This window comes from Corapipo altera, unplaced genomic scaffold, assembly GCF_003945725.1.
Source record: "Corapipo altera isolate COAL_440 unplaced genomic scaffold, ASM394572v1 51, whole genome shotgun sequence".
NCBI lineage: Eukaryota > Metazoa > Chordata > Aves > Passeriformes > Pipridae > Corapipo > Corapipo altera.
The window spans coordinates 1,588,052-1,609,196 of NW_020884892.1; the positions used below are offsets into that span (position 1 = coordinate 1,588,052).

At 39.6% G+C, this 21,145-nt stretch overlaps 1 protein-coding gene across 1 annotated transcript in view; it reads left to right on the forward strand.

Moving 5' to 3' along the window:
• The window catches only part of COL22A1 (collagen type XXII alpha 1 chain), a 221,166-nt gene that overhangs the window by 132,043 nt on the left and 67,978 nt on the right, over positions 1-21,145 (forward strand). Inside the window, exons 18-24 of the mRNA XM_027645748.1 lie at positions 2,992-3,045; positions 4,350-4,403; positions 6,845-6,880; positions 8,399-8,428; positions 9,321-9,374; positions 10,272-10,325; positions 16,801-16,854. Of these exons, the coding sequence (XP_027501549.1) occupies positions 2,992-3,045; positions 4,350-4,403; positions 6,845-6,880; positions 8,399-8,428; positions 9,321-9,374; positions 10,272-10,325; positions 16,801-16,854 (336 nt within the window). The remainder of the gene's footprint in view (positions 1-2,991; positions 3,046-4,349; positions 4,404-6,844; positions 6,881-8,398; positions 8,429-9,320; positions 9,375-10,271; positions 10,326-16,800; positions 16,855-21,145) is intronic.

Here is a 21,145-nt window from a genome sequence, read left to right on the forward strand (position 1 = left end):
GCACCCACTGCCATTACTTTAACTTCTACCAGTTAGTACTACTGTGAAAAGAAGTGGGCGTAAATTCAACTGACCAAATATTTCCTTGTCTGTTCTTCAGTTTGTAACTTGAATACTGACACCTACACAACCTGTGTTTCTTTGTGCCTGAGGAGAAAAGAGTTTATAATATCAGATGAAAGCACCAGTCTGTGGACTGAGTATTGTTCTATCACGTCTGCACCCTGAGCATCAAAAAAACATATATATCCCATAATACATCTTGCTGCTTTATCCATATATATTGGGACCTCAGATGTAAATATTGAGGTTTTACATTGAGGTTCCCAAATCCAATAGTACTGGTTACACTTGAACTTTAGGAAAACCACTGCACCACAGTAGGGATCTCCCATGTTTTTTGAACCCAGTTGGCTCGTTGTAGACTCCAGCATAGACTCTGCAGGAGACAAGCACAATGCATTTCTCCACCAACATAAGCCTGGTATGTCAGGGATACTTGGTATGTTAATTTAGGCATGTGCAGCAGTCCCAGTGTGACATAGGGCATTGCTTTTGCTGCAAAAGCGTATGTCCATCCTGTAGATTCTTGTCTGTTTTATTGAGAAGAGCTTGTGTAAGGAGGCAGCAGGGTTGGTCTACTGCTGCCATATCCCTCTGCAGTGGGTTTTTTTCTCCTTCACCCTTTTCCAGACTGGTGGGGAATCATTTTTCAACAAGTCATTACCTTTTCTAACTGGTAGAGGTCAGAGAGTAGCACTGAAGTTTTGGTGAAATTAGGATTTTCCCCAGTTCCCTGTGACTCTTCATCATTTTCTTCCAGTGCTTAAAAGCAGGAAAAGCAGTAGAGCACAGGAGAAAGAAATGGAGCCTTAAAATGAAAATTTGAGAATAAAACTTTAATGTGTTTGTTCTTTCTGTTGGAAAAAAATACCTTTCACTAAGTAGCTGTCTTTAAAGAGTGGAAAAAATGATAAAAAATATTTATAATGACAGATTTTTCTGTAGAAACAACAGAAAACACAATCATTTGGAGTGTTTTCAAAGAGCTTTATTTTATGCATTTGTATAAATAATACATTTGCCTTTCCCAGCCCCCATTACTAGCAGTAAGAACATCGACACTTTTCTCTTTTGGCAGCTAAACCAGTATGTGTGAAGTACTCATTGCTGCAGTATATTGATGTTAAAAATTCTCCTGGGAATACACTGCACATTTTGTCAGCAATCTACCAGGATGTTGCTTACTGAAAGTCTTGAAATCAGGATACTCATAGTTCAGTCAGTGCAAAAGAAACCATTAATGCGGAAACTATCACCCTAAAATCAAGTGTATCTGGGTGTGTGACATTGGTTTTCTGTAGGATATGGGTCTCTCTAATTTCATTCCTTGAATACATAATTTAAAATAATATTTATGTTAGAAGACTGATTGACTTTCTAAGGAGGAAAAATAAACAAAGTGATTTGCAAATCCATTTCTGACTTGCTAAATCAATGTAGTTTACAAAAGGAGCTAATTAAATCCATTGGTGTTAAGTGTGGGTTTGTAGGTAATAACAGTTCTAACAGAGATTAAAATATCTAAACCATTAAAAAAGTAGAATAAAACTAGCAGTTTATCGTCACTGCTTGTGCTTGTACTTGTAGAATTTGTTTTTACATGCACATTCATGTTTGCATTGGCACTGTGTGTGCGTTTGATAGTATATAGCTGTGTGTACAAGATCCGAGTAAAATCTGTGTTCCATTTTAGAGAGGTTTAAGGAATTTTCAGAGAAAAAGAAAGTCCCTGTTTCAAAGAGTTTTTAACTAAAGAAGCTGAAATGGTCAAGGACCACAATCTGTAAGACTGAAGTTCAGCACAAGTATGTTTTTGATCAAGTCTTTTTCTCTATCGAGAACCTGGATTATAAAAAATGGAATATCTTAAGCTTGAATGTGGAAGTACAGTGGAGGTCAGGGTCAGAATTCAAAATTATCTTGAAAACATAATCTCCCAAAGCAGAAGATGAGATTGAGAAGGGAAAACTAAGGATGATTCATAGGTGTAGGACAACAAATTTCACAGTGCTAAAGATTGGGAACAAGTGATCAAGAAGCTGTCCTGTGAAAGGGGCTTTGGGGCAAAGTAGATGTTGTCCTGACATTTAAACAGAAGAATAGTTTATGAAACATGAAATAATATTTCTGCTCAAAGCCTCAGCTGTGTCCAGGTTCATACACTTAGAGTGAAAACATGCAAAAATTGGAAACTGTACAAAGGGGAGAAACAAAAATGGTCAGAAGTCTGAAAAACATGCACATGAAGAAAAGTTAGAAGTATTGTGGTTGTTAAGTCTAGAGAAGTTTGAAAGGAGAGTTTTGTAGGTCTTCAAATACATAAAATGTCATTGTAAAGATGAAGGAAACAGTCTGTTCTCTGAAGGGGGTTAGGAAAAGAAACACTAATCTGGAACTGCAGTGAGAAAAAGTTAGGTTTAGGTGCAGGCGAAAAAAACCCAAATCTTCAGGTAATAAAAATAAAATAGTGAAATTGATTGCCTGTGGACTTTGTGTGCTGTCCAGTTCTGAAGACATAAAGGAACAGATTAATTTTTCCCCCAAGTTATAGAAAGGATAGTTGAAAACTAAAATGCTTTTTCTTTACCAGGGAAAACTGAGCTATTGCTGGATTGTGGATTCATTATTTTCGTAAGAGCTATTCCAGGCTGATGGTTCTCCTGGTGTATGCTACCCAGTTTTTGTGAACCCACCCCAGTAGGTAGAGGAAGGATACCAACATAGAAAACTACTACACAACTACTTTTGGTCACAGCAACTTTTCGTGGTACAAGATGTGGGAACTTTAGACATTTTCTCTATTGGGCTGTCTGGAATGTCTCTCCTTATCCTTTACTGTTGGAGCAAATACCATGGACATCACCTGCAGAGTAGTGACCTAAACACCATGGATTTGAGATATAGTGGTTTTTTGTCTTCTTTTTCCAGGGAGAGAGAGGCCTGGATGGTTTCCCTGGGAAGCCGGGTGTGGAGGGGAGACAGGTACGTTGCAAATAATGACTGGAAGCATTTCTTTGAAAAGAGTGAAAGTTGACTCTTAAAACTGAGACTTATCCTGGGCAACTGCTGAATCATGGCAGGACCCCCCCACATCCCTACTCTAAGGGCTTTTGTGAGTACAGTTGTTTCGTTTTTTTTTTAGTTGGTTTTAGGATTAAACTATAATGCAAAATACATTTAAAGGAAATGCCAGTCCTTTCAAATTGATAGGTTAAATGTTTGTCTTAATTTTTGTTAAACACATAAGAAATCACACATAAAAATTCAGTTGTTTAAGCCTGATTTTTATGAACTATTTTTTCCCTTCCCACAGCATGAAAGGAAGTAAACTGGATTTTGGTTTGTTTTCAATCAAAAAGGCTTGGAACTATTTACATTTTTAAGACAATAACAAACCAGAAAATTGTCTAAAAGAGTAGTACATTTCTGCTGATCAGACACATAATGCTTTGTCTAAAACCGCTATCTGTAGATCCCACAAGACTGTTTTCATTACTCAGGATATGATACCTAATGAGAGGCATCCTTTCCTCTCAAGGATCTTCTGGTCTAAATAGCAAAGGACAAATCAAGAAACAGAGGCTAGAAGTGATTTCCAAAAACCACGCAGCTAATCATTGCCACTCTCGAGCCTGAAGCCTCCAGGCTGCTGCATCTGCATCCTGCTCTGTTTCTCAGTCACAGTTCACCCTGTATGGGGAAGTGTGTGTCTAGTTAGTGTTTATCACTATCCTCATAAGATGGAAGTGTTTTCTGGTGCTACAGGCAGCACTGGAGTCTCAGAGAGTTGTGTTTACTGTGCCCATTACACTGCTTACAGAACTGGTTTCTACTTGCAGCAAATGTAGATGAAGTGGGAAATTGCACAAGGACATGAAGATAGATCTTGATTGTCTATTGTTCCAAAGGAACAATTTCTCCAAGTGAAGTCCTGTTACAGAAGTTGGGTTTCCGGAAGCTTTTTTTCCCTTTTCATGTCTAGACACCTAGGAGTGGGCAGATCTTCACGCCTGAATTTGATACTGAATTTTGTGTTTGACACTGATATACCCACTGAACTACAATTCTTTTGAACCAGCTGAAATTGGTTGGTTGGGATGCTGTGGCATCTCCATCATTGTTCTCTTTCCTCTCTATGCAGCAGAGCCAAAGCAGCCTCGTGTGTTCTATTAGCTCCTCTCCCAGCGCAATGAGACATCACCCTTTGTGCTGCCAATATCTGCAGCCTTATGTTTTTCCTGTACTTTAAAAACAAACAGTTTTCTCTCCATTTTACCTGTTTATAGGGCCCTGCTGGCAACCCCGGCCCTCCAGGTGCTAGTGGGACCAAAGGAGAAAAGGTAAGGTGGGATGAGATGCACAGGAGGGGTTTGGAAACACATTTGTTAATTCTTCCTTGGCCCCCCAATGCTGAAAATATCAGAGCTGTTGGTCTACTATTTATCTCATTGTGTATTACTGAAGTTTATATCCATTTAAATGTTTAACTTTCCTGGTATTGCTTCTGAAATGGGTAAAAGCGGGTATTAAAGTGTGCCTGGTTATAGCTCCACTGCTGTTTGTTAAGTCCCCATAATGGGAGTAGAAGGAAATAGAATGCAGTTTGAGTCAGAAAATCTTCCTCACCTAAGAAATGTCAATATGTTTGTGTAGAAGCTGATTTTCTGACCCAGGAGATGTAGAATTGACTCGAAAAGTGTCAATAAAATGACTCTGAGCCTCTTACCTGCAAAATAATTATTCACTGCCCTCAGCAGCAATTTTGACCTTGTTATTTTTACAGTTGTTAAAGTTTTCAGGGCAACCTTATATTTCCCTCTCTGTTAGAGATGATGTTGTAGTTTTGATATTTCCGACACAGGTCTTTGTCATGAGTGGAAAGGCATGGTCAGTTCTGGATTTCTTTCTCTCTTTCTCCTCCAGATAAGGCAGTGAGCTTATCCAAGAATGCAGAGATTGAAAACAATACTCTCTGTTCTCTCTCTGCAGTAGTGATCAGTCTTGAGTTCATAACACTTCATCCATGTATCTGAAGCAGCCACATCTGGTGCTTTCAGAAGACGTTTTACTCCTTGGTCCGATACATTCAGAGCAGCTGCTTTGTGTGTCTTCAGTACTTCTTCAGAACAGACCAGTTTGGATGGGGCCCTGGGTGGCATACCTGTCCAAGGCAAGATGGTTGGAACTGGATATTCTGGACAGGCTGGATTGAGATTCAATAAGGCAAAGTGATAGGTCCTACACTTGGGTCACAACAACCCCTGCAGTACCACGGGATGGGTGTAGAGTGGCTGGAAAGCTGCCTGGTGGGAAAGGACCTGGGAGTCCTGGTCGACAGCGGCTGACCATGAGCCAGAGTGTGCTCAGGTTCACAAGAGGGGAAAGAGCATCCTGGGCTGTAGCCATAGTGTGGCCAGCAGGACCAGGACAGGGATTGTCCCTCTGGGCTGGGCACTGGTGAGGTCACACCTCAAATCCTTGTTCAGTTCTGGGCCTCTCATGACAAGAATGACATTGAGGTGCTGGAGCATGTCCAGAGAAGGCCAACAGAGCTGGGAAAGGGTCTAGAGAGTATGTCATACAAGGAGCAGCTGAAGAAGCAGGGGTTGTTTAGTCTGGAGAAAAGGAGGGTCAGGAGGGACCTTATCACTGTCTGCAACCACCTGGTAAGAGGTTGTAGGCAGGTGGGGTTCAGCCTCTTCTCCCAGGCAAGTAGCAACAGGACAAGAAGAAATGACCTCAACCTACACCAGGAGAGGTTCAAATTGGACGTCAGGAAAAATTTATTCACTGAAAGGGTGAATAAGAATTGGAATGGGCTGCTCAGGCAGGTGATGAAGTCAGCATTCCTGGAGGTGTTCAGAAATGACTGGATGTTACACTTAGTGATTGTGATTCAGTTGACACAGTGGTGTTCAGTCAAAGGTTGAGCTCAACGCCCTTGGAGGTCTTTTCCAACCTTAATGATTCAGTAATTCTATCTTTAAGGTCCCTTCCAACCCAAACCATTCTATGACTCTATGAGTAGATGACAAATACTAATTGAGCTTGTCTTAAGAGAAAAGAATACAAAAAATATGCTGGGTCATTCAGAGACCTATGTGAGTAATGAACAGAGTGTGGAAGGAAGCTATGTGATCAATTTAGCACCAGTCTATACCTAAAGTAAAGGATATACCTTCTGGATTCATAGTCTTAAAGCATAATACATGGTGGACATTGCTGGAGAAAAATGGACTGGAACAAATTGATAGCCTATATGACAACAAATCACGGGAAAAGGGTGTAGCATCTGAGTGTCCTATAGAGTATATAGTATGATTTGCTCTATAAAATGACTTGGGGAAAGTTCTTACTTTTTTTGAAAAGTTATTTTGGTCATTAACAAATAAAAACTTTTTTGACCCACCAAATATCCATCCTCTTGCGGGTCTGTTGGGGGTCTAAGCATCAAGCAGGTTTATTTGTGTGATATGTGGACATCAAATACAAGATTTTTGAAGCACAAATCTACTGCGATGGTGCATCTAGTGCATCATTCATTTTAAGTCACTAAATGTCATTAAATTAATGTAAACATCACGGTAACACAGACTCCAACTAGTTCTTGGACTTATTCCTCTGCAGAGCAGAACAGATTGGTATTGAAAATAAGAATGTACAACAGCAGCTGGAAAATATGTTCAGAGGTTTGTTTTCGTTTTGCATTATGTTATGTATTGTGATGTGTATTGTTGTGGTCTGTGTTATGTTTTTTCATTTCTTTTGTGTTATCCTGCAGGGTGAACCAGGACCTCCAGGATTGCCTGGCACTTCAGTAAGAATTATTGTTTTGTTAGCTTTCTCATACTTTGTAGGCATTATTGCATGAGAAGAGAAGGTGGAAGTGAGGGGTGTGGGGATCTTACTGAAAGATGTTCTTAAATATTTCTGGTGGTTTTTTTTTTTTTTCAAAAAAAAGTGAGACTCTGGGCAGTGAAGATTTTTGAAGAAGGGAAGTGATAGGTTCCGACAAAGCACTGCCACAATTTTGGGATATTGTGAGTGCCTCTTCAGGACTTGAAGAGGCAATGAAAGTACTACTTAGGTGCATCAGACAGAGCAATACTATGACAGGACTTTGTGGTTTCCGACAGTCATTGAGTTGATTCCAAGTGGTCTTTGGTACACAGAGCCTGTAAAAGTCATAAAAGCAAATGAAATTTCAGAATTGAGTGCCTTTGACATAGACTCAGTGTGAGAGTTGGGGAGACAGAAGAAAAAAGCAATTTCTGATGTGGGCGAATGACCTTTGCTTGGCTTATGTCTGAAAAAGTCCTGGTGGAATATAAGACAACCAGGACTTGATGTGTTGGAAGTACAGATGAAAAAAGAAAACTGAGAAAACAGGAGAATGGAGTTTATCTTTCCTGTGGTACTAGATTTATCATCCTTTGTGCATCCCTCCCTCTGCCTTCAGCAATGCATTCACTGATGCCAGGGACATCACTGGCAGGGATGTAAGAATGTCCTGAGGCTAATATTGTCTGTATGAAGAGATCATCTCCAAGTGAATGGAAAAAGATTTGCCACAAAGTATGCAGAGGAGAGGTCTAGAACTGAGTTCTGCATGGGCTGGTAATAAAGCAGTCAGGTAGTATGCCTTTTACTAGCCAAAAAAATAGGATTAATATTAGGAAACAGTACTCTTTGATTATGGCTGCTAAAGACAAGAATGAGAAGCTCCCTGGTAATCATGGAAAAGGCAGCAGGCAATTACCTTAGCCAGAATGTGGTAGAAAGTAAAGGAATGAGAAAAAGAATACTATGAAAAAAACCTCATGTTTGGATAAGAACCTTTTACTGTCCTGCTCAAATGTGGTGTAGTAATGACGTGACAGGAGTTGCCAAGAAATTTTGAAAGATGCGTATAAAAGCTGAAAATGAGCCTAAAGCTACAGCATGTGGGTGCAAAACAGGCAGGGTATATCTCAAGCCAGTCTGCTGGTTATGTGATGCCTTCTGCGTTCAACTGATCTTTGTAACTTTGAGTAAAATAAGAACTGGGGAATTGACTGACTTGTTCGTATGATGAGATAATGAATTAAGTTCTTGCTGTTTATACAGCCACACAAATCATTTCACAGGTAACTGTGTCAATAGGTAACTTGTGTCAGCCTGAGCTGTTTAAATAGAAAACATCCCCCAGTCTTCAACAGGATTTGAAGGACTGTAGGAGTTACTGAGCAACTCGAAGGAATACCGAGAGGAGAAAAATACCCTGAGGGGGACCATCATACCTTTGCACCTTGTCTTTACTTTTTTCATTCTTTATGACTCTGTGATTCTATTGCAGGTACATATTGAAGGCCTAAAAGGAGAGGAAGTAAGAGAGATTCAATATCTATTCTTTCATTGCAAGGATATTTTAATGTAATTCTGTTTTCTGTTTGGTTAGGTTTTTCTGTAAAATAATACTGTAAAAGGAAGGTGGATGGAAGCATTATCAGGAAATCAAGAAATAAGTTTTCCTATTTACAGTGGAGAAAATAAACAAGAAAAAAAAGGACAATGTTCTTTTCGGGTGCAGCGAATCTAACGTGAACAAGAAGTACGAATTGTACTGTCAGCTATGCAATTATTTTAGAACAGGGAAGAGTTAACATTAAAGTTAAACTGTATTTGAGTTTTATGCCTCTTTTGTCTCTGAACTTGGGTACTCAAACTGGGGGGCATATCCCTTGCTTCAGTCTGTTAACCCTATGTATTAAAAAATTATATTTAAACTTGATTTTGTGTTGGTAGGTGCCTAATTTGCATTTACCTGCTACTTAATATAATAATTTGTGTCATATAATTGATACTTTAAAGCTGTTCAGAGCTGTGCTGGCCTGGGGGAAAGGCCTTTTGAAGCTGTTCATACAAGAATTGCTCTTCTCCACCATCAAACGTCCAACCCACAGTGTTTTATCGGAATACCCATGATATCCCAGTGTCTTTGGTAGGGTTACTACCTTTAAAAAGCAAAGAGCCAATTATGGATAAATGCCTGCTGAGTGTGGGTGGATCAGTCTGAGGACAGTCTAATGAGTGCTGATAATTCAAGTAGTCAGAGGTTTAAGGAGAAAACCAGCTGGTCTCTGCACTGTTTTTTTGGGACCTATGGGGAAAGAGGTGATATAGGTCCTGTAAAGACAAACAACATGACTCATATGCCCATGCCCTTTTTCATAAAGATATATTAACTTTCTTTTTAAAAAAACCCCACATTTCTGTAGGGAAAGCCTGGACCACGAGGACCACAAGGCCAACCTGGACTTCCTGGACCTCCAGTAAGTTGTTTCTCTCACTGTTTACCATTCCAGAAGCTGAAACTCAGACTCCAAAAACTTTATATGTTATTCAGGCACTAAGATATTTAAACAGTGCCCACAGCCCCCAGTTTTCTTCATTGCTGAGAGAGGGTGTCCTGCTGTGGATGGCGACTCTTAATACAGGGGGGTGGCACCCAGGACATGGGCAGATTTGCCTCAAGGCTGTTGTCATGCAGAACCTCACTGGTTTTCTATTTCTAATGTCCTGTAGAGCTGTATAGGCAATCAGCACATCTCAGAGAGGCACTCACTGATAACTTGTGAGCTGTCACATCATGAAGGTCAGGGAACAGTTGCTGTCAAAGGCGTTGGTGCTATGTCACAAGGTCTTGGTTAATATATTCTGTGGATGAAAACTAAGAATTGGGTATGTGTGTTCATGTTTCCACAAAATTTTTGCAACAATTAACACATACCAGTATTCTTAATTTCAACTTAAATTGCAGTTTATTTGAGTTATATTTTATGACTCAGCTCTGCAGGATATCTCATTTCAGATTGTCACTGCTGCTTCATTTGCAAACACTGTTTCCTTTCTTTTGAATTGTTTGTTGTGTTTCACTATTGATTGGCTTTTGTAAAATTGATGACATTGTGAAGATGTGTTACTTAGGTAAATCTGGTTTGAATTATGTAATTTAAATATAGCTCTGTGCTCTGTATTTAATCAGGGCATTGTCACTTTTCTCTATCTTGTTTTCTCATTCTCTTCTGCTCAAAGGACAGCACAAATATCAGGTAAGAGTTGCCTAAGTAGCCACACAGTAATGGTAGCAAGAATCAGCTAGGAAATTGTTATACAGTTCATTAGTTTCTCTTATTCTGTTAACTTTCTAAAACTTTTCACTTTTAAAGGGAGAACCTGGTCTAGAAGGCAAACCTGGAGTCCCTGGTTTACCAGGTCAAAGGGTGAGTTTCTTTTTTTATTTATTTTGATTCTCAAGAGGTTTGGGACACTTTTGTTCAATGAGGTTTGCTGCTTTCACCCACTTCACATATACTTTTCTACTTATTTAAGGATCCTGGAGGCCCAGATCCTTTCCTATCTTCCTTCTTTATGGCCCAGCAGCTTTCAGTATCTCTTGGAGTCCACAGGTTGTATGCAGTGTGGTTTCTTTCCTTCCGTGTGCTTCCATGTGATTTACATCTGTCCCATACTGTCAGGAGGATTCTTGATACTGCTCTGAGTGTGTAGGGTCACTAGTAATGTCGTCAGGTTGAAAGTTCAGAGAACTTTTTGTTATCCTGGAAGTCAAATAAGTGTAAATACACCTGCAATACTTAAAGTTTTCTATTTCGTTTGGTCTGTACTTAAGGAGAAGGTCCCACAAAATGGCAACTGGTGAACCATTCTCCATCACGAGTTTAGTTTTCCTGTGTATGAAAAAATACTGGATTTTTTTCTGACACAGAATTATGTCTTAAATATTTGAGTACTGCTAAAATGTAAATTTCATGGTGGGCCTCATGTTAATACATTCATGCTCTGAAACTGTCTTTCCGTGCTTCAGCTTGCTCATATGAAGAACATCTTGCAACAGATAAGAGTGGAAGTGAGACACCTGCTTAGCCTTTGTGGAGTCAGTCACTTGGGTCTCAGCACTGCTGTTTGAGGGGTCACTTTTTTAAGTAGTCACAGAGACTTGATCATAGCTCATTCCTTAGACGAGGTCATGGGGGTTGCCTTCAGTGCTTTGCACTTGAGTCAGCACCAGTGCTGTCAACAGACTGAGTGTGAGAGCACTGCCTATGAGCACGGGAAGGAGATGGGCAAAGGACAGTACAGGGAAGGAATAAACACCTTGGTAAGTGGTTTTCTACAGACTTTTCATTGAATTGCATGCTATTAAATGGAGCTGTAAGCATGACTTTTAGGAATCTTCTCCTTGGGAAACGCTACATGCAGTCTTGTGTCAGCACCTCAGTGGAAAAGACCATTTACTTGCTTTCCTTTACTTTTCCAGTCCTTAGAAAACATCACTATAGCAAATAACTGTGTAGTGCTTTACTCGTGAGTTGGTAAATTCAGAATTGTTCTGGTTTTAAAGCCTGTTGTTTCTTGAATAAGATTAATGGAGTATATTAGCTGGGTAAAGGACAGTGATCTGTCAGGACCTTCAACAGAACAGAAAATGCTGCTGCTAATGATCATTTGATTAGAGATGTCATTTGATCCATACTGTCTTTGATTTCTTCCCTAGACTCTGTTGTGTCTAGCTAGTTAGACTTCTCCTAAGGGTCTTTATTAGTCACCAGGCATCTTAGGTCAATGGATATATTTTTTCAATTAAAGGCCATTATTCAGTGACTTAAAACATGAGATGAATCAAAGTCCTGGGTTTGGTGGATCTACATAGAACTTTTTGGGGAGCAGGTAACACTCCCAAACTGAACCAAGCAAATGGGCTCTGTTAATTTTATTAGTCAACTTCTTCCAAGTGCCTGGCACTTGATGTCTGCATTTTGACAATATCCTCAAGAGCACACTGGGGGAAGAAAGATGCTTTGCTGTTCTCATGTGTCCTGTAAGACCTATGAGTGACAGACAGTACTGTCCTGATTTTATTAAAACCTACTGAAAAAGAAGTAAAACTCTGAGAGACTGGTTTAATTTTAGAGTGGTTTTGTGGGTTTGGTTTTTTTTTTCTCTCTTCCTTTCTTTCTCTTTCTTCTGTGAAATTGAAGAGAATTGAAGTACTTTGATTCTTCTCTAAAGTATTTGACACCTGTTCTACTGGAATATTTGCTGGAAATAAATCAACTCCCCTTCTTGATGGACACAAAAGGTGCAGATATATGACATGCTCCTGGAAAGCATGCAGATCTTTGGGCAATCCAGCTTAAACACAAGGTTCTTCTGAAGTGTACTCAATGACTTGGATTTCAAGAATTTGCCTCTCTTTTAAATGATACAATTTCATTCAAGTGATTGATATTTCAGAAGGAAACTAAGGGAAAACATTTACCCTGTAGCAGTTATTCCCACACAGGCACGAGGTAGGAGCTAGGCCATTTTGAGTTTGATGTGCTGGGCTGCTTCTTAGTTTTTGCATTGTCAAATTTTTTCCAAGCTCAAAGTACAAACACTACAAAACAAAACAAAACAATACAGGAGTCCCATAGGATAGTAAGAATAGCCTTATGAAAAGAAAATTAATGGAAAATATCTTTATAAAACAGTAACTTTAATGAATGTCCTTCATGTTTAAGACTCCACTGTGTACGAGTCATGTAATAAGTAATAATAATTATTCCCCTTTTTTTCAAGTTACTTCATGCTCAAAATAATTCACGCAAAGCACAAAATGAGAGTTGGGTGTAAAATTAGAAGTAACTCTAACAATGATATTGCAAGACCCCTTTTGTGAGCTAATTGCAAAGTTTGGTGTCACGGTCTGTCAGTTTGGAGACAAGAAGAACGAGCACAGCTCCAGGAGCAAGTTACAAAGCAGGGGCCTCTGCATCTTTAATTCAACTGTCACGTTTCAGCAGGTTTTCATGTACATGTGTCCACATGCCCTGAATGTTTATTCCTGAAGTCAGAACACCACAAAAAAGATTAACAGGCTTTTCTTGTCTCTTTACAAGTAGATTACAAGGCTTTGAGTCTCAGTAAGTGCCATATATTTGTTTTAGAGTAGAGCCTACACAATTTTTCAAAACTGGGGACTACTGGGTTCGGGGTACACATTCCATCCAGAGAAGAAGTGTTAAGAGCACTTGTCAACACAGGAAAAGTTTATCCCTGCTAGCTGACATGGGACAGATAAAGTTAACAGACCTCTGAAGGGCTACTGAGCTCTTCATATGTTCGATGATGGGACAGAAATACACGTATTTGAGTTTCCATTCTTGACTCATCTCTCTTCTAAGTGGGCTGTTGCATATGATGTTCCTGTTCAGGCCAGTCACAACTTGAATTTGGCGGTCAACACTTTCAACTCTTATTTCTCTGTATATGAACTTCACTTGATTTGAACTGCCTTAGACTTGCAGGGTCCAAGGGAAGGAGATAGTTCATTGGTAACTCCAAGGGGAGAAGTGTAATAATCCAGGAGAGAGAGAGGAATAAGTTCGCCCAGCAAATTAGGTAAACTATTTGGAAGGAGCCAGTCCCAAAATGTGGTCTTTCTTGATGTCCAGAAGTCCTTATAACCCTTTACTTTGCCACAACAGCCCTAATAATCACCCATAATCTGACCAACTCTGACAGTATTTTTGTCCTCAAGCTATGGAGATACTCTCACTTCAAAATTTACTGTTGTTGTCTAATGCATACAGAGACTACAAAAGGCTGATCCTTCAGGGACCTCAAACATTGATTAACATTGCTGGACGTCTTCTGGCTTCTCTGGTAATGTAGATGTAAAAAGATGGGGGTGAAATGGATAATCCCAGCATCCCACTAGGTTGCAGAGAAAACAGTTGGTGTTTTTGTTCACAGTCCTATTTGTTCACAACTAAGGACATTTCCTATGTACTTGGTACCAAATTCACCTCTATTCCTGGGGTCAAACATCAGAGAAAAACATGATAAGAAAATATATGGCCATTCTGGCTATTGGGACAGAAAGGTGGGAAACAATCTTGGGCTATGATACCTTTCAAAATTTCCCCTGTAGCAGAGTGGAGATAACACTTTTCCTTGGTTTCGTGTCTTCTATATAGTAGATACCTTTCTGATTAGTAGTTGTGTTTATATTTATTTGTGGGTGCTTAAAATGTTCAGATGACATTACCTGCCCTGACAAAGTTCAGCCGTGCAGAAATCAAAATGTAAGCGAATTAGTAAGATGAAGGAAAAAGGGATTGAAGATGTAGGTTAAATCCAGAGTGAAGCTATTATTGTCAATGAGGTAAAGACCTCCATTTCCAATGAAACACATTTTTAACTGTGCTGTTGTTCAAATTGCTGATGAAGGCAAATAGCATATATCATGTAGTTGAAGGATACACATTCTTACATACTTAGCAGATTCTACCTATAGGTAACAGACCATAATTGCTGGGTTTCTCTGTCATGTTATTAAGAAATGTGACATTTCACTGAGTTTTTCTCCTATAGGTATAATTTCTCCCAGCAAGTATTTCTGTCCTTCATAGAAAGACTATAATGACATGGAGCAAATCTGTTATAGTTTGATTTTGACCAACCTCCGAGTGGCCCGGATGTCCCCTTCACAATGGGAAACCACTCTCAGTCTCTCTGGCAGTATAATTGTATGTTTCTTTAAGGGATTTCTCAGTGTTTGAAAAGCACCAAAGTTTCTCAGCATTATACCCAAGGAAAGGATAAAAGGCTCCTCTTGCATCTCTCATTGCTGCCACAGATTAGCGTGCCCAGGAAATAGTATGGAAACAGAACAGTGTGTTGGTGGGACATGAAGGAATTGGTTACACTGTGTTGTATGCTGGCCTCAGTGTTGTAACTGTGGAACCAACCACCCTGACCTGTAGCTCCCACATCGAGTGGAAGCTGAAGGTGGCGTGCAGGGATGCTCATCTCCCATGTCTGGCTCCACCCACTACATCCTGTATGCTCTATTCAAAAGCTTATTTATTTATTTATTTATTTATTTATTTAAATGAGTTTTTTAACAGTGTCCTTTGCATGGTCACCTTGGCAGTTGGTAAAATGAGCATCTTTAACTTGAAAACTGACATTGAATCATGAGGTGGCGGGAGTCCTCTGGGTTAAAAATGGGCTCTTTTTGACTTTGACAAGAAAAGAAATTATGGATGTTGGGAAAAATAGATGGAATATTCATGAATAATGCATGCACTTGAGTATATAATGCAAGTTTTTATTGGTATTAGAGTTCTGGAAATGATTACAAAATCCTTCTGATACCCAAGGACCCTATAATCACTCCTTTAGTATTCTTCTTATATTCTTCTGTATGTGACTTCTGATTTATTTTTTTCAGTTTTTTGTTTTTTTTTTAATGATAAAAATAGTTAGATGATCAGATTCTGACACACCAGCTAATGAATCTCAGTCAATACCAAGGAAAATATGACAAAAACAAGTTTTGCTTGTGATATTTTAGCTTTTTCATTCATTTAAGTTGGTAGGAATCTGTTTCATAGGATTTCACAGATTATTCTGAGTTTGAAGGGACCCCTAAGGATCACTGAGTCCAGCTCTTAAGAGAATGGCCCATACAGGGATTGAACTCACAACACTGATGTTATTAACACTGTGCTCTAAGCAGCTGAGCTACTCTGGGGGTAGTAGTTGTTCATAGATGTTGATTCTGGACACGTTTCAGTAAAGAAAAAATAAAGGAAAAATTATATATATGACTTTAAAGCATCTGTATGACCATTTATATCATCAGTGACATGAAATTTGCTTAACTCTATTTTCCTCCAAGAAGAAAATCAGTCTGGATGAGAAGTAGAAATGAGGGAGAGTCCCTTTTCTCTGTCTCTCAGACATTTACTTGACTCCTCTTGTACCCTCCTAGAACATTACTAACAACCTCAGAAGCATTAATTATTTAGTGTCTATTACATACGAGGGAAAAATAGATAACTTTTATAAGATATGTGACTTGCCTGAAGCAACACAACAAGTCCACTGTTTGGTTGAGAAATAAACTCAACCTCTGCCTTAACTTCAGTGCTACTCCATCCTTTCTTTCCTGTTTTACTCATGTAGGATTTTTTTCCCTTTAAACTCTTTGAGATCAAACCCATGGGAACACAAATGCTGCTGCATCTGTATGGTTGAACTCATCTCAAGGGTATACCCCAGGTTCTGGTTTATTCTTCCTTTGCACCAGCAAAGGTCTCTGGTTCCTCTGGAGGGTTCTTTTTTGTATGCAGTGGAGTCAGTGAGCTCTACCTCCCTTGGTGCTAATGCCAACCCTAGCTAGAAATACCTCAGGGACTCCTGTTTCCCAGCTTAGAGATCGTGAATCTTTTATATTCATCCACGCACTGGAGTTCTTAATTATTTTCTTTCTTAATGCATGAAGCAGTGTAAGGGACAGAAGTGAAACTTGGCTTTGTTGGGGATGGGTGAAGGGCTTGACTGTAGCAAGCAGAGTGTCTACACTTGGCACCTCCATTGGCTGCATCTTGTTCCCTGATCCTCTGTAGGGAGCACCCAGGTGGGATTGCAGAGAATAGGACATGTCATGATGTGCATGAGAACAACCCTCAACTTCAGGACTATTGCCGCAATCTGGGAGATAGAGAACTGTCAAACACAACTGGAGTTTCACTTCCAAGTGGTATCTGTTGCCTTCATTTCTAGCTTTTGTGATTTGTGTACCCACATTATGGTGATTTGCCAGTCTGGGGGTGAAAGACTTTGGAAATTCAATAGCAGTCTTTGGTCTGTTTTTTTATATTTGCTCCTCTGTTGAACATGCAGGGTAAAAAGGGAGAACCAGGATTCCCAGGAATCGATGGTCTGATCGGCCCTCAGGTAAGCAATGCTTTCTTCATTTTCATATAATATGTGGAAAAACAGATTTTGTTGAAACAAGTGACTTGGAACCACAATACAGGATGTATGATCTTCTCCTCTGCACCATATTTTAATCTAGTGTTTCTCCTTTAAGACCCAAATAATTTATACTGTTGTGATTGAGAGAATGTCTCTCTGGCAGTAGTTACTTTTACCTTCCATAATTTTTCATCATCTTTGAACAGGGACCTAAGGAGATGTTTTGTATGTGATTTCCCCCTTGCTTTTACCTAGAGCAGCATCATTCCAGAAGGAAAGCACTGATTTGTATTTTGTAATATTTAGGACAGTGTCTCAGCTAATTGTTGGCTGTGTGAATTGGCAATTGCAGACAGAGCTCCTGTCTTGAGGGAAGAAACAGTTTAAATTTATTTACTACTCAGAAAACACACTTTGAGCACAAGACTGGTGTTGCTTTTGACATTCACGTTTCTATTTGTTATAGAGGAATAAGTGTTGGCTTGTTGAGGAAGCTAAAGACAGGGGCCTAAAAGCAAATGTTTATTCTCTGTGTGAGGAAGGGGAAGTCTTCAGTTAATGACCCCTCAGTTCCTTTGTTTTAAAGCTTTTGACAAGTTAGTGCTTTAAATTACACCATCTGTGCAACATCATAACATCATAAGGGTAAAATAGTACTGTGTGTGTTAAGAACTATCAGAGAGGATTTGGCTCCACCTTAGATCTGCCTTGTGTTATAATAACACTGACACTTACCTCTAGCTTTGTTTCTTGCTAAGTTTGTAGACAAATTCAGCTGACCAAAGTCACTTTGTAGGGTCACCCCTGCAACAAGAAAAAATATCTGTGGGAATGTCCTCAAGAAGAAAGTCAGAACCTCACATTTTGCTGAGCACTAAGGATAAGACTTAGGATTTTATTCATTCTCTTCTCAATGACAAATTAAAAAACTGGGCTTTGGTTTTAGCACTCTGTTTCAATAATTGGTAAAGTTTTGGGCAAGAATGACAAGCCTCCACTGCTACAGCTGTTGGTGATGTATTGCAACAAGCAGCACAGCGCTGGACAGCAGATACTGATTGTTCATTTATTTCCTCTGGCAAGCCATGCCCTTGTAACCAGGAGAAACAATCTCAAAATGGTTTGTGTGGCAGACGTTTTGTAATGAGCTGTTTTCAAATGTCTGTGGAGGATGTCAGAGAGGCAATCCAAGGGCTTGTCTCCTTGTGCAGGTGAAATCTCTTGTGTCTGTCTGGGAACCTTGCCCTGCAAAACACCACTTGATACTGGTTTGCATACTTTAGGATTTTTTTCCTTTGGTACGTTATCCAGTCTGCAAGTATTTCAGCAGCAGCCTTCAAGAGGAATAAAGATGGTATTTCTAATGGATTTAAAAGATTTTAGAATCACAGAATATTCTGAATTGGAAGGAACCCATAAGGATCATTGAGTCCAACTCTTAGCCCTGCACAGGACATCCCCAAGAATCACACCATGTGCCTGAAAGCATTGTCCAAATTCTTCATGAACTCTGTCAGGCATCTTGAACTCTTGGATTATTGAGTCCCATTCCCTGCTTTAGTTTGGTTTGGTTTTGTTTTCTTTGGTTAGTTGGCTGGTTTTTTGCTCTTTTTTTTTTTCCCATTGGATAACATTGAAAGGTCCCCTCAAGCCTTCTAACATATTGAAAAGGCATTTTCCTTCATTTCGGAGGAAGATTATTCTCCATGCATTATTTCTAAGATACCTGACAGTATTCATCCAAGTAATGTCACACTTTCTCAGTTCAGGTTCCCTGCAATTAAATATATATATGCATGGGTTAGCTATTTTATAAAAGTATCTAAGAAAATTACTGACACAGCATTGGGTAATTTTCTTTTCCGTACAACTTAAATAAAGTTAGCAAATTTTAGGTTAATTAAAACTGCATAGAATGCTAACCCCATCAAGGGATACCTAAATTGGCTCTTCCTCCAAGCTAACTGCAAAAAGGGAAAAATGTTGTTCATGTTCCTGCAGTGGCACTCTGTTGTGGCCATATTACTACAGATTTCCATATTTTTCTGTAGAGAAAATGCTTACATTCAGTTTGTTACAAAACTACTTTTCAGCTTAATGGCACTTTTTGTGGCATTAGATTTTTACAGCATTCTATCAGCATTTTTCTTTTTTTTTTCTTAATTAGGCTATGCCCCAAAAATACCCAGGAAGAAAAATGGTTTTCCTTATACTGTGGTTACATGGCTATTTATTCAAGTTATGTATGGAAGCCTATGTCAACAGTTCCTGTGCTGTCTCCATGGCATTGAGGGACAAATTATTTGAGTTGGCTGTACATAAATTAGTTTAGGACATGAAAATGGTCCCTCTTTCCTCTGCTGTTTTAAATGTAAATATACTTTCGTTTTCTGACCTGATTGCCTTCACTGATATCTGTCTGGGCAAAAGGAAGGAGTGGGTGTAGGAGCTTCAGAAGGCACCTTGTTGCTGAAGGACATAGAAAAGATGATCTGAAGTTATCAATAGCTGCAGTCATATTCAGTCCAACTGAGAAGCCCCAGAAGATCAGGGAGCTGTGCAAGAGAACTGACCTGAGGGCTACTCCTGTGGGTCCCTTCCACCTCATGTTATTCTATGATTCTATGATCCAGTGATGAACTGGAGCTGAGATGAGTCAGTCCAACTCTCAAGGACCATTTGAGAGCTAATTTAAGTGTCAAATCCTGAAGCAGCAGCTGGGAGGCAACTTCTCAACTAGCCTGATGTTGGGGGTTGTTTTGCGACAATAGAGTAGCCGTAACTTTGTCTCTCTCCTTGCACACACCAACTCAAACTAAATTTTAAGCAAAAAATATTTTAATATATTTAATTTTTGTTCCAAATCAGCTGTAGTGGTGAACTTGTCCCTTTGCCAATTTGCTCCATATTGTCTAGTCAGCACCCCCAAAAATATGCATTTGTTTTCTAGAGACCTTTAGAAATAGTACATTTTGCAACATAATTAAGCCATGGAATAGACACCTTGAGTATTTTTTCCCCTCTGGATGTGAATAATTTCCTGGCAGCAAGGACACAGACATCTGAACTCATGTAGTGTTTTTGTTGTTATTATTTATTTGTACTATTTTAGTGTCCAGGAACCTTAATCATGGGCCAAACTTCTATTGCAGTAGGCTGTTCAAATGCAGACTGAAAAATGAGCATTTCTGTAAAGAGCTCTCAGCTGAAATAGATGGATGAGTACCAGGCAGGGGAAAACAGGCTGTACATTTCTGCATGGCCACCTGAGATCTCAACACACCTTGTCTCTCTCATCATCTGGTGATGAGAAGTGCTCAGGGAAGGGCTGGAGGTGGTTGATGAGGTACTTTTGCAAATACTTTTCTAGGTATGAGGGGTATCCTGAGGAGGAGGGAGACCTGCAGGCAGGCAGTCCACACTGAGTGAGCCATGAGGGCTGTGTGTGCAGGCTCAACAGGGACGGCAGATGACTCTCCAGTGCAAACCAAGGGCTCAGGCACTCTGAGCTGTATCACAGAATTCCCAGGGTTGGAGTTCAGCTTCAAATGCAAGCCCTTGTTGGGTTAAGGATGGCAGTGCAGGTGTCTACTCCTGTTGATGAAGATCCAGCTAATAACATCAGTGGAGCCTGAAACTCTCCTAAAAGAGGGACCTACAAGTGGTCCACTGAGCCACTCTCAATTCCCTGAACTGAGCAGGTACATTCTGGCCCCCTGTGAGACAGCAAAACAAGCCAAAACTATCTGAGATTTAAACAAAAATGTCATTCCTCACCCTCACAATAACTCTGGGCTGTTATTGAGTTTTGTTTTATGCTAGATAACCTGGTGGTATAAATAAGACTTGAGAGGAAGACCAGTACAAGCTGTACCTATTATGGTCATGGCTGGCAGTGATTTAATTAGTATAGACTTGTCTGTAGGGTGTGAGCTCAAGCCCAGCTTTTCTTAAGTAATTCAGGAAATAAATGATCTCCTCTGAAATGCATGGTGTCCTTAATGTCCTTTTTATAATGCCAGTTAATACTACAAAATGTAAGAAAAGGATACGGGCCCCAGCTGCAAACTCAGATTGAATTCGAACTTTGCCAGTGCTGCTTGAAATTGGAAGATATTGCTCAGAGCTATCCTTAATAAGAGTTATACCTTTAAAAAAAAAAAATTGTTCACCTGTGCAGATTAGTAACAATGTTGAAACAAAAGACATTAAAGGAGGAGTTTTTTGTTGTTTTTCTTGTTTGCTGCTCTGACTCAGTAAACCAACTTCA